General features: G+C 36.1%; 2 protein-coding genes across 2 annotated transcripts in view; one reads left to right on the top strand and one right to left on the bottom strand.

Annotated features, from left to right (window-relative positions):
- The window catches only part of LOC147538040 (uncharacterized), a 103,628-nt gene that overhangs the window by 17,849 nt on the left and 72,881 nt on the right, over positions 1–12,898 (bottom strand). The gene's annotated exons all lie outside the window — the stretch shown is intronic.
- On the top strand, positions 4,696–9,931 carry LOC147538041 (vacuolar-sorting receptor 3-like). The gene is made up of 12 exons (XM_086639299.1): positions 4,696–5,316; positions 5,743–6,435; positions 6,837–6,925; positions 7,029–7,098; positions 7,198–7,281; positions 7,384–7,460; positions 7,543–7,624; positions 8,609–8,691; positions 8,766–8,832; positions 9,033–9,161; positions 9,245–9,354; positions 9,453–9,931. Exons 1-12 carry the CDS (start codon positions 5,013–5,015, stop codon positions 9,549–9,551), a joined length of 1,887 nt encoding a protein of 628 aa, XP_086495425.1. The 5' UTR covers positions 4,696–5,012; the 3' UTR covers positions 9,552–9,931.

Below are 12,898 nucleotides of genomic sequence, written 5' to 3' on the forward strand. Positions count from 1 at the left end.
TTCCCGACGAACTTAGCCTCGTGCCTCATCCGAAAAGGGGGATTCTCGCTTAAACTCGTGTCTTTCTTTATCTTCTTTCCAATCATTACTTGTTTCGCCATGTTTAGCTAATTCTCGTGTGTCGAATATGAGATGAAATGTGATGAACTTATGATTATATATGTGATGATTTAATGTTTTGATAATAAATTGATGTTCTCTTATTTCGATTACTTGTTGAATCTTTTTTCATGTGTCTTGTCAAGCACTTCGCATAGTTAGGCGACTAGACAACATTTTCGATGATTCGGTTTTATTCGTTTAGGAAGTTTGTTTGACTAAGTATTATCTCCGGACATACGTAGTGCTTATGAACATCCACCGTAGGAATCGAGACTATGTTTGTATCAATACATTCGATTAGACCGTAAATAGTTGTAGGTTCACCACAACGGATTCCCGGACCTCGACACTTCTCTCACTTATTTGTTGCCTCCCTACTCTTGTTCCTTCAACTCCTCTCTCGAATCTCTCTCGCCTGTTTACATTGATAATTTAGTTTGTTTACTTGTTTTTTTTTGTTACTTATTCGATTATAAAACTCCTCATTTACCTTTGTTCCTTTTTCGTTTTAGTCTAACTTAGCTTGTGATACTTAAACCTTTGAACGAGACCCTTTCGATATACAAGCTTCATTCCTATCCTTGGATCGATTCCGGCTTTGATGGTTACTATTTAATACCTCCGCTTGGGTTTGCAACCTTTTCGGGTGCATCACATAACCATCAAAAAAGAGGAAAACATAGAAATCGGCTAGACTCTCTCTTTCTTCATATAATGTCTGATTTGAGGTATCGACTCGTGAGATATTTTTGCTGGAGTCAACCCTCCATCTAACGCCAATTTACTGATGTCAAAATTTGTCTTCTTGAAATCACTCAGAATGGTGAGACTGCAATGTTCAATCCCGCTTTGCTCTTTTGATCTGGGGGACGAAACCTGCAAGGAACTCGGAATCCTCTCCGACACTCAAGATAATTAGATTTCCTTTGTAGTTAAAATATTGAGTATTGAATGCAACCGAGCTTTTGGAGTTATGACTTACTTGTTATGTTCGTCGAGAGAGTCTGTCTGCTTTGAGACGATTTGATTATCTTTTATAGACTGTTTTGATCAAAGATAGATAGGCGGTGTTGACGAGGCGGCTGAGATCCACCATTTTGGCTTGAAACTACTATTTCGTAGTTGTGAGACATAACGATTCCGCTTTCGGATTATTCTGTATCTTTTGGGATTTAGAAATTACCTTTTTAAGGATACTTGACAGATAATGTTTCCGAGTTTCTGAGACTTTTGAAGCCCAAGTTTAATAAATACTGAAGATCCTTACCGACTGGGATCTTTGATAGGATTAGGCATTTAGTCGACAAGTGTTAGGCACGCTTCTACCCCCATGTTTTGGGATTGAGGTATCGACTCCACTTCCACGAACCTCCTAGTATTCACTTAAATCCATGGACATACCTTATTGTATTTGAGCAAAGGCAAGGTCTTAAGGCGCCTAAGACGACCAAAATGACCCCCCCCCCAAGTTCTGGGCTTGAGTTGTAGACCTCTTTCGGATTCAACCTCCCTGTTGACTTATACGAGTTGAACCGCTGGGCTTTTGGTCTTTTCTTGACTTATTGACCATAGTCAACTGATGACCATTTTTTTTATCGTCAAAGGATATTTGGTATTTCGAATAAATCGATTTCCCGATCTTGTAGATTATGGGGGAAAGTTCCTCCCTCCGGGCGGCTTGTATCCTAAGTTTATTAAATATTTAAGATCTTCGCCGCCTAGGATCTTTGATCAAATTCAAGCTTAAGTCGAGAAAGCGTTAGGCAGCTTGTACCCTCCATATTTCGGGGTTGAGGTATCGGCCCAGTTACGCAAATCTCCCTTACTTCTCTCCACGACAAACCTGATTGTGTTTAAAGCCAGAGCAAGGCTTAGGTATTTTCTTGACTTTTGACCTCAGTCAATTGATTACTGTTTTTTTTATCATCAATATTGTCTTTGTCTATCCTTCTCCTACTATGATGATAGTAGTTGTAGTAAATCTTAAACATGCACCAAATTGTGTACAAACTTTTGTTTTGGCCCTACAATTATGTTCGAACTCCCGTTGTACCTTCTAATTTCTTACAGACTTACCTAATATCTTTCTTCTTCTCTCTCCTATTCTCTTTCTCATCAATCTCCACCCTCATCAATCTCCTCCACCATTAATCTGTTCAACCATCATCATCATCTACCATAATCATGTTCAATATCCACCATCATCAATCTCCGCCCAAGTCCCAACCATCACCTTAAATATCTACAAACCAAAGGACCCTCCCTGATGGTTCGCAATCAAAGGAAACCTAATTAAAGGTTCCTCTGAAATGAAGGAACCCTCATGGAGGGTTCTAAGGTCTTAATTCCACCCTGGGCAAGGGCTATAACTAATATATTATACATAAGAAGTAATTGAAATCACTAAAAATGTCAATATTAGTATGTCTATTTATCCTTCATGTGTTCAATAATATCACTAATTAACAATTAGGTCATTGTTTATTTTTTACATTCCCAAAATACATTTATCCATAAAACTCACTTCAGTCTCAAAAAACTCAAACATTTTAGGGTTCTTCTTCCTCTACTTCTTCTAGTAGATATAAGTTTGTCATCGCCATCTTCTTCTTCTTCTGAGTTCGTCATCGTCAAGAAAGTTTCAAAATATGTATGTTCATTATCTTCAACTTGAGACTCAGATTGTGCTAACTTGATTTCGAGTAGAAGATCGAGTGAAATTTTTGTTTAACTTGATTCAAATCAGTTTGTTTGTGATTCATTTCTCAATACGAAAATTTCATGGATAAATAAAGAGAAGATCGAAGAAGGAATTAGTTTGAAAATCTTTTGTTTTACATATCAAGAAGAGAGATAAATAAAGAACCCTTTGTCCATATCTTCAACACTCTCATACAGTTTCAGACGAGAATGAATCGAGGAAGAAGGAGATAAAACTTTACAATAATACAAAATTGAAATAGATCTAGTCCGTAAAGAAAAATTTAGGGTTTCTTATGTCTTTTAGTTTCAATCATTCTACTTTGAGATATTGAAAATAAGATCTGAACATCCTTAAAACCTCAGAGAAAAAGTTATGAAATCCTTATACTATGGAAGATGAAGTTGATGTTTTGATTTTCGCTTGTTGTATGCGTGATTTTCAGATGTATTTTTGTTCAAATATCTTTTTTCAATACCAAGGACAAAGCGATGAAGAAATCAACTAAGAGTATTTGGCAAAACAGAGAGGAATTTTTGCAAATCGAGTTTGCAAGATCCCCAAACTGAGTTTGAATTATGCAAATCGAGTTTGCAAAATCTACAAATGGAGTTTGCATTCTACAAATCGAGGTTGCAAGCAAGGGCGGAGCCAGGGGGTGGCTACCCTTGGCTGCAGTCAGGGACACAACTTGATATAAGTAAGTCAGAATCGTAAACGAACTGGTGTAGCCAGGTAGTCGTGTTGGTCAAGTGCATTTCCCAGCTCCCAACCCACGTGTGTTCAAAACCCATCGCCCTCAATTAATTCTTTTCACTTTTAGCCCCCAATTATGTCTTCTATTTCTGGATCTAATTTCATTTTTACCATTCTTTTTGTGATTAGTCAAGTTTTACCCCTTTTGTTGAATTTTATCCAAGTTATAACTTAGTTATTTCGTTATCACCAAATCATTAATGATCTCATTCATTATAAACTGTTAAGGTTAAGTTTTCTTAAATTTTGTATGTTTGAACTATTAACGAAATTCTACGTATTCAACAAATTTTTTTTTCAAACACTAGTTAGGTACATACGTTAGAAATGAATTTTTTATTTCTACGCAATTTTAAACTAGTTCGGGGCAAGTTTGAATCCTAGCTCCCCCTTGGTTGCAAGATATGCAAACCGATAATGCATGTTGCAAATCGAGTTTGCAATTTAAATTCTGCAATGTATGTTTGCAAGATTTCATATCTAGTTTGCAGAAAAATCGAACAAAAAAGGTTGCCTTTTATAAGTTGTATTGTTGAATAAAAGGTATGGAAATTGGATACTGTTAAGATGAGAATAAAAAATCCTTTCTAGATGTATACATTTTATTGAAAACAAACATTTAATGAAAAAGTTTTATATGTTTAAAATTTAAAGAAGAATAAAGTTCGTTAAACAAAAAGAGCATTGTCCATATGAATATTTTGACCTGAATATTAATTATGAAATATTTGTTGTTTTCTACTTATTTTGAATACTCCCTCCGTCCCAAATTAAGAGTCCACTATTCCTTTTTTGGATGTCCCAAATTAAGAGTCCCATTCCTAATATATCATATAAAATCCCTTACTTTTCCATGAATACCCTTTCTTTGATATTCTTAATATAGGGTGCATTAATTAAGCTAATTAAGATATTTGGCATTTTCCAATACAAAAATTGGTTTTTCTTTGTAATCTTTCAATTACTACAAGAAAAGTTAATTACTTCAAGAAAAGTTGCATGTATTTCTAGAATGGAAATTGTAATCCTTGAATTACTTCAAGAAAAGTTGTCAAATAATTAAGGGTAAACATGGAAGAAGAAAAGGTATGAAAATAAGTTGGATTACCAATATGGGACTCTTAATTTGGGACGGAGGGAGTATTATTTTGGGCAAATAGCTAAAACCCCTACTTGGGCGAACCATTTGACGAATTGGTCATATTTAGGGGCCAAAATGGAATTAACTCTAATTTTTTTCTTCACATAGAGAGCAAGTGGATTGTAACTCCCTTGTTCTTCGTCAAGCCGTCCTTCAATTCCATAACTGATTTCTTTAAGAATTTGATACAAGCCTTACTCATTACATCTGAATTCGGTCGATTGATCAGTTAAAACCCTAGTTTACGGTTTGAGCTTCTTATACGTATTCAATCAAGTCCTCCTTCCTCAGGTGATCCTGCTAAAAGTGAAGATGGGGAAGTTTTCTGGGTTTTGTTTGGTTTTTATTTTTAGGGTTTGTTTAATGATGTCAATTGTAATGGCAAGATTTGTTGTAGAGAAGAATAGCTTAACTGTGACATCTCCAGATAGTATTAGAGGAACTCATGATAGCGCTATTTCAAATTTCGGAGTTCCTCAATATGGTGGAAGCATGGCGGGTACGGTTGTTTACCCTAAGGAGAATCAGAAAGGTTGTAAGGGTTTTGATGAATTGGGAACTTCGTTTAAGCCCAAACCTGGTGGTCTTCCTGTCTTTGTTTTGGTTGATCGTGGAGGTACAATTATTTCATCTCTCTCTCAAAATTACAAAAGTTTTTTTTTTTTTACTTGTTTTATGTGATCTTCATTTTGTTCCCCATCTTTTTCAGATGAAAATAGGTTATTTTAGCTCATTCGGTAGTTAAGAATTGCAATTTTATCGAATAAATTGCCTCATCTAGTCCCAGAATCCTAATTGAGCTTGCACTGACTGATACAGCATCCTGCTTATACTTTATATTACTTAAAAATGGAAGATAGAAACTTAAGGATGATTAGTACCTCTTGGAATTTCCATTCTTGTTTCTCTTTTCCTTATGATAATTTCATTCTTTTGATAAGCAATTTAGTTTTTGGGTTTTATTAGTTGTTTATATAATGAACTATGTATCTGAATATAATCGAAAAGTGATTGGTTTGAGATACTTATACTTCCTTCGCAGATTGCTTTTTCACCTTTAAGGTTTGGAATGCGGAAAAAGCAGGGGCATCTGCAGTTCTTGTAGCAGACGATGTAGAAGAAGCATTAATAACCATGGATTCATCTCAAGATGGTGGTGCATCTGCTAAGTATATTGAGAATATTACTATTCCATCTGCACTTATTGATAAGGAATTTGGTGAGAAGTTAAAAAATGCAATCAAAGGCGGGAATATGGTCAATGTGAACCTTGACTGGAGAGAAGCAGTTCCTCACCCAGATGATCGTGTGGAGTATGAGTTATGGAGCAATAGCAATGATGAATGTGGTGTAAAATGTAATATGTTGATGGAATTTGTAAAGGATTTCAAAGGTCCAGCACAAATTCTTGAGCGAGGTGGTTACACACAGTTTACACCACATTACATAACTTGGTATTGTCCTCAGGCATTCACTTTGAGCAAACAGTGTAAGTCTCAATGTATAAATCATGGAAGATATTGTGCACCAGATCCTGAGCAAGATTTTAGCCAAGGGTATGAAGGGAAAGATGTTGTTATTGAAAATTTAAGACAGCTCTGTGTTTTCAAAGTTGCAAGTGAGGCCAAAAAACCTTGGGCTTGGTGGGATTATGTGACTGACTTTCAACTTAGATGCCCCATGAAGCAGAAAAAATATAACAAAGATTGTGCTGATGATGTTATCAAATCTCTTGGTAGGTATCCTTTATAGAACAAGATCTTTTTTGAAGGATTCATTACATCGTTACATCATATTAATATGATGCATCGTAAGTATGGAATATGCACATAACTACCACGAAACAACATGAAAAATTGTAACTGTCCCAAAGGCAATTGTAAAGAAGCCTAAATGGGTCGTCAAAAGAACCTTAAACAGTCCATCAAACTACAACTCCATATACTTATTTAGTACCTACAGTTACTTGGGATAAATCTTGAAGTTAAACTTTGGTCCCAAGGACATGATCACATGACCTTTTAGATTTTCGAGGATTGCACAATGTTAGTTACAATCACACGCGCTACAAAACAACATCTGGTTCTTATTCATCAGTTGTGAAATGATACTAATATTCGTCGTAATCTGTTGTAGGCCTTGACACTCGAAAAATTGAGAAATGTATGGGAGATCCAAATGCTGATTCTGAGAATCCTGTCCTGAAAGAAGAGCAAGATGCCCAGGTAGGTATCATGTTTCATCTATCTTTTGTTTCGTATATTCCTAAACCTTTCCAAAGTCCAAGTTTCAGTTGCATGAGGAGATGATTAAAAAGATTTTGGACAGGTTGGGAAAGGAACTAGAGGTGATGTTACTATACTGCCTACCCTTGTTATAAACAATCGACAATATAGAGGTCAGTCGTGATAACTTTTTTTCTCACCTCACTCAGTATTCCGTGTTTTCATACTCAACCTGCAAAGTTGGTCTCATTCCCAAACTATTGTGACTGCAGGAAAGTTAGATAAAGCTGCTGTTTTGAAGGCTATTTGCTCTGGCTTTGAAGAAACTACTGAGCCAGCTGTTTGTTTGAGCGGGGGTGAGATTTCTAATAGCTTAGTGAAAATTTTAATCATGTAAGCTATCTCTATTTTTTTATTACTTGGTTTTTAAATTTCTGAACTCAGTATCTCTCCTGCAGCTATAGAGACAAATGAGTGTTTGGATAACAATGGTGGTTGTTGGCAGGATAAGGCGTCTAATGTCACTGCCTGCAAGGTAATATAGATCTAGTTGGCTTTATTCCGGCAATATTACACTTCCCATCCATATTGACATTGAGAGTTTAATCGTTACTCAGGATACATTCCGTGGAAGAGTATGTGAGTGCCCCTTGGTCGACGGTGTGCAGTTTAAAGGAGATGGTTATAACAATTGCACAGGTCAACCTTTCTCTCTAGCTCTGTGATTGAGTGATTCATCCATCAAGTAATAGTTCTACTGTTTACCTCATTATACTTTCAAACAAAAGCTTGCATCTCTTAATAGCTTTTTATTTTTATATTACTTGGAAAATGAGATTGTTGCTGACACATGCTTCTCCAATTCCCGCCAGTTGATCACAGTATAATATTCCATTGCGTTAGTGTCACTAACCATAGTGGAAGATTTGTTTATTCTTTACCCCGTGTCGCCTTTTCCTCAAACTTTTGTCGTTTCCCACAACAAAAGAGAGCGAACATAAGAAAGCACACAGGACGACATGTCGACATTACTACCCCCTTATTTTAATCTTTTCTATATTTGTTTCACTAAAATTGATTATGATCTACTTTTTGTCAACAAAAATAACCAATAATCAAAGCCCAAACTAACTATCTTGAACTTAAACCTTAAGTCAGTAACAAAACAGGCGAACAGGAAAAAAGTTGTGCAAGAAACTGCTCTTATTTCCTACTTGCACAATTATCTCCACATCTCCTCTTTGACCCGCATATTAAGGTTTTGCTGAGTTACATCTAGTCATCTAGATATCCTCTTCCCAAGCATATTAAGATTTTGCAAGATACAAAGCTGTCCTCTTTTAAAGGACTACTGCGTCGCTTGGGATGCCATGCTGAAGGAACTCACTATTCTATTTTTGGTCATCAGCCATCTAACAATAGAAGATGTCAAGATAAATTTTTCTTCCGCCTTCTTTCCGGTCGCTTAAGATTACATATAGTTACAGAAATCAACTAGCTTGCGGTAGCAGTTTCATATGATTGTTTATCAGCTGCAAAAATTATATTGGGTATTTCGTCCAAGTCTTCCAAAAGACTTCTTTCTAAACAAAAACTGCTGATTTTTCTAATGCTGATGTGCCTATCTAACTTTTTATTGTTATGGAATTTATGTTTGCCTAATACTGAACTTTTTCTTTGCAGCAAGTGGTCCTGGACGTTGCAAAATCAGTAATGGAGGCTGTTGGCAGGACACTCGAGATGGACGAACATTCTCTGCTTGTGTGGTTAGTAATCTTACCCATTGTTACTTACTCATCGAAAGGATGTGGTCTCAAATTCCCTTTTCTTTTGTGAATAGGGAGATGATGATGTCAGGTGCCAGTGTCCTTCAGGACTCAGAGGTGATGGTAAGAAAAGCTGTGAAGGTAAGAGATTCCAAATTTGCTTCTCCCTTTTGTGAAGGGAAACTTTACTGTTAGATTGATTTAAAAGTTAAAACTAATCTACAAAGAAGACATTACTCTAATTGGATGAAGCAACTTATCCTAATCTAACTTGAATATATGCAGAAAATGTGCGATGACTGATAACTTAACTTTCTTTCTTGTTTGTACTTTGTAACCAGATATCGATGAATGCAAAGAGAAGACTGCTTGTCAGTGCCCTGAATGCAGCTGCAAGAATACATGGGGTAGCTATGAGTGTACCTGTAGTGGAGATCTCTTGTACATGAAGGATCATGACACTTGTATAAGTGAGTGAGCTAACCAAAATTGGGCTATAATAACATAAACAAAACACTACCATTTTCTGATTTATCTATTTGGTCGTCCACAGGTAAGAGTTCCAGTGGATCAAGGTCAATTTGGACGGCGATTTGGGTCATTCTCATAGGCTTGGCAATCACTGCTGGTGGTGCCTACCTAATTTATAAGTATAGAATAAGGGTAAGTTCATCTTTTGTGTATGCCTGTTTCACTCGAGAATAAATATGCAAATATTGCTATTGATCTTGATCACGAACCTATCTTGTTATCTGTTTCAGTCTTATATGGATTCGGAGATCAGAGCAATAATGGCACAGTATATGCCACTCGACAATCAAGTGGAGATTCCAAATCATGTCAGTGAGAATCATCCATAAACAAGTACTCTCTAGTCTCAACTTTCTTGAATCCTGGTAATACGCTAGTGCAGTTCTAGTACTTACCCTGCACTGTTCTACCAATGAAGTCAGTCTCTCGCAAAATCTATTTATGTAAAATGATTTTTGATCCATGGAGGTAAAACTGAAAGATAACCACAATCCACAAGATTTCATTAGGTCAGTAAGATGTAGAGATTCAGTTGTGGAGTGAAAAACCAGCCAGATGTTGGTTGTCTGTGTTTCTAGTACAACTATGTAAACTCAGCTGTTATTTGATTCATAGAGCATTTATATGGCTCTTGTATATGCATTGATTTACAATAATAGTACTAAGTTTATTTCACATCTTGAATTTATAAGCAATTACCATTTTGTTATTTGCCATCTTAATCTCCTCTTGAACTTGTTTCATAGATCTGTGGTGGTGTTTGGTTCTATCTGACTTGAGATCTAAATTCATTCAAGTGAGATTTCAGAATGTTTGTTTTAGTGTCTAGTTGAACAGAAGTCTGCAGTTCAAGGATAATTTCATCTGTATTCTAGATTTACGTATCAAATTCCTATATGAATTTACATAATTTGATTGCGTTACCTGCATTTTCATATGCTGCAGGAACCCATTCTGTAGCTTCTAATAATCATAAATCTGTTGCTCTTTTGTGTGCTCTTTCTTCCTATGTTTATAAACAAGAATACTGAGGGTGAAAGACTCTTAGGCTGGTGGAAACTGCAGCAATGATGTAAACCCTCATCTGCTCCGCATGGAGCATAAAGTGGAGATCACAACCACCTTTAGATGACTAGTCCTTTATTTTGTTTTTTATGTTCAATTTTTAATTGAAGTAAATCTCTGTTGAAGCTTCTACCATTTTACATCAGGCGAAAACTTAGGATAGGTCTAACATTCTGTGCTATATTTGTACGGAACTTCGTGTCAGTGGACTATTTGTTGCATCTGAGAAGGGAATGAGTTTTAGGGTTTTAATTTGGAGTAGATCCAGTCTGTAGAACTGTTTGAGATATTCTAATAGTTAGTTTTAACTGCACCTGGTTTCATTCAGTCACTATTTTGGGATGGGTAGCCTCATGGTAAAACACTTGCATACCCATATGGTAATGTTAGTCTGCAATTCCACGTAAGTTCCTCTGTCATAGTCCAACTTCACTTGGAGAAGCATTTAGAGCTTAGCTCGGAGGTCCAACCACTGCAAGAAAGAGAACTCTGGATACGTCTTAGAGTCTAATAGGAGACAATATCGTATTGGTCTTTGGTCTCTGAGTCGACTGTCTCTCTGAAAACCTTAACCAAAGAAGAAAATAACCATCAGGTCAATTTGTCTGAGGAACCAAACTTGGCCCAAGCTAGCTCGGTCTCCTGCCAAGTTCAAAACAGTTCTTTGAAAGTTTTCTTAGTTTTCAGTACCTTATTATGTAAGTCTTCATCGCGGAACAAAATAGGTTGTACAATACAGAATCACCAGAGTTGTAGAATGGCAAAGATCAAACGATTTGTCTTCTAAGATCATCTTCGTGAGTAAAGTTCCTGTTGACTCTGATATCCAATAGTTACCAGCAATCAGTACATACATCCAAAGATCATCGGAGCTTGAGATCTGCAAGAACAATCCAAAGATGAAAGTGATCAGACAGAAGTAAATCTAAAACAGATCCGTCATTTCTGGATTTCAAATTAAAAAAAAAACCAACTTTGGGTCTTCTATATATGCAAATATGACGTTATGTTTTGTTAAGTTAGCCTATGACACCCCCCTGTTGTGAAGCACTTGGAACCACCTGACGACTCGCTAATGAGGCTCGAGTGTTTCGTAAAATTAACTTATCTGAAGTTTTTATGCAAATGACGATTTACGGATAAGATTATGTCGGAGTTGAATTTGGTCTGTGGGACGTTGGGATACTCTAGCAGCTGAGTCTCATCTGCGAGCCTCATGTACCCAAAAACCTGCACCAATTTTTGTTTTATTTACCTTCATCTTAGCTGTAAAATTTCACATATTCAACAGCTTCTTCTGGCATTGTGCTCATACCAACCTATTAAACCGTCAAGAATAATTCAGATAATTTTTTATTTTGTCCCCTTCAATATTAATTCAGTAATTAAACAATTTAAATAGGACCCATCTAGCGAACAAATTTAATGGTCATAGTGCTCACCTTCGTTCTTTCAAGTTTTCCAAAACTCTCAATCTCAAATTTATGCTTTATCTTTTTTCATTTGGCAAGGGACTGCTAACAGTGCAGTCTTGACAGATATGTTGACTTCTTGAATTGCTTATAGTTGGCCAATATTTAGTTCTAGTAAGAATGAAAAAATAAACGCTTCGATAAATGATCATCTTTAAGTTGAAAAACAATTTGGACAAACAAATGAACGAGGTACAAGAATACAATAGAAAAACAAAACATTATATAAAAAATATTTGTGAGAAAAAATCAATGAAAAATGGTAAAAAAACGAAAAAAAAAAAAAGTGAAAACGGTCAAGAACATTTAAGAAAGTAAAAAAGTGACGAAAAAAAACTCTGGACCAAATAAATATTTTTACAAAATCAGAAGACACCCTTTAAGATGGTATGGAAAGGAAAGACTAAGATAAATGAGTATTCTCTGCTAGCAGACTCCATGGTTGTGTATTCTCTGCTAGCAGATAAGCATAAGCTGCCTCCTTTGGATGTGTGGCATCTTTGGGTGCAGAGAGTTTAATCAGGCTGCTGATCTCCTTTCTAAGCTCAGACCTGCTGGTGCTATTGAGTTTGAAGTGTCCTGCCTCCTTGAGGGCTTGAGCCAAATTCTTAAGGATGATAAAAATGGTAGAATCAGATTGAGGAAATGTTGGCTTTAATGCCTGGTTTTTGTTGTTTTGTTTTTGCTTTGTTGCTCTTGTAGCTTGTCTTTCTTTGGGTCTGGGCCCTTCCCAGCTTATCAATGCAAAAAAAAAAAAGAGACTCAGATAAATGTTATGTTTTTTTTTGTTGAACAGATATAAATGTTATGTGTTTATTTTGTTTTTGTCATTAAGGTAAACATTAACAGTCTAAACAGTCATAAAGAAAAAGATAGTGGTTTTTGCCACTACTAATCTGTCAATGCCCTTCTTTTTGTTTTTGTTTTTCTTTAGTGCAGCTGAGCTTTCTTTGGATTATGTTTCCTATATAAATAAATTCTAGAGGGGTTGGCAAAAGGCCCAAAATCATGTGGTAAAGAGAACCCAATCCTAGGCAGAACAAAAATATGTTGCAGGTCCACAACTTCGTCAACTGTCAGTTAATAGTTGGAAGTTACAAAACTGAGTGTACTTTACGTGATATTAACGGATTTGTCAT

This window comes from Eschscholzia californica, unplaced genomic scaffold (genome assembly GCF_041429995.1).
Source record: "Eschscholzia californica isolate CP2 unplaced genomic scaffold, dmEscCali1.0.p SCAF_5, whole genome shotgun sequence".
NCBI classification, from domain to species: Eukaryota; Viridiplantae; Streptophyta; class Magnoliopsida; order Ranunculales; family Papaveraceae; genus Eschscholzia; species Eschscholzia californica.

Bases quoted from the DNA above. Each gene is read 5' to 3' on its own strand.
- LOC147538041 (XM_086639299.1), top strand. From the start codon at position 5,013: ATGGGGAAGTTTTCTGGGTTTTGTTTGGTTTTTATTTTTAGGGTTTGT. The intron at 7,282-7,383 runs GTGAGATTTCTA...TCTCTCCTGCAG, and splicing joins AGCTGTTTGTTTGAGCGGGG to CTATAGAGACAAATGAGTGT. The intron at 9,355-9,452 runs GTAAGTTCATCT...TATCTGTTTCAG, and splicing joins TTTATAAGTATAGAATAAGG to TCTTATATGGATTCGGAGAT.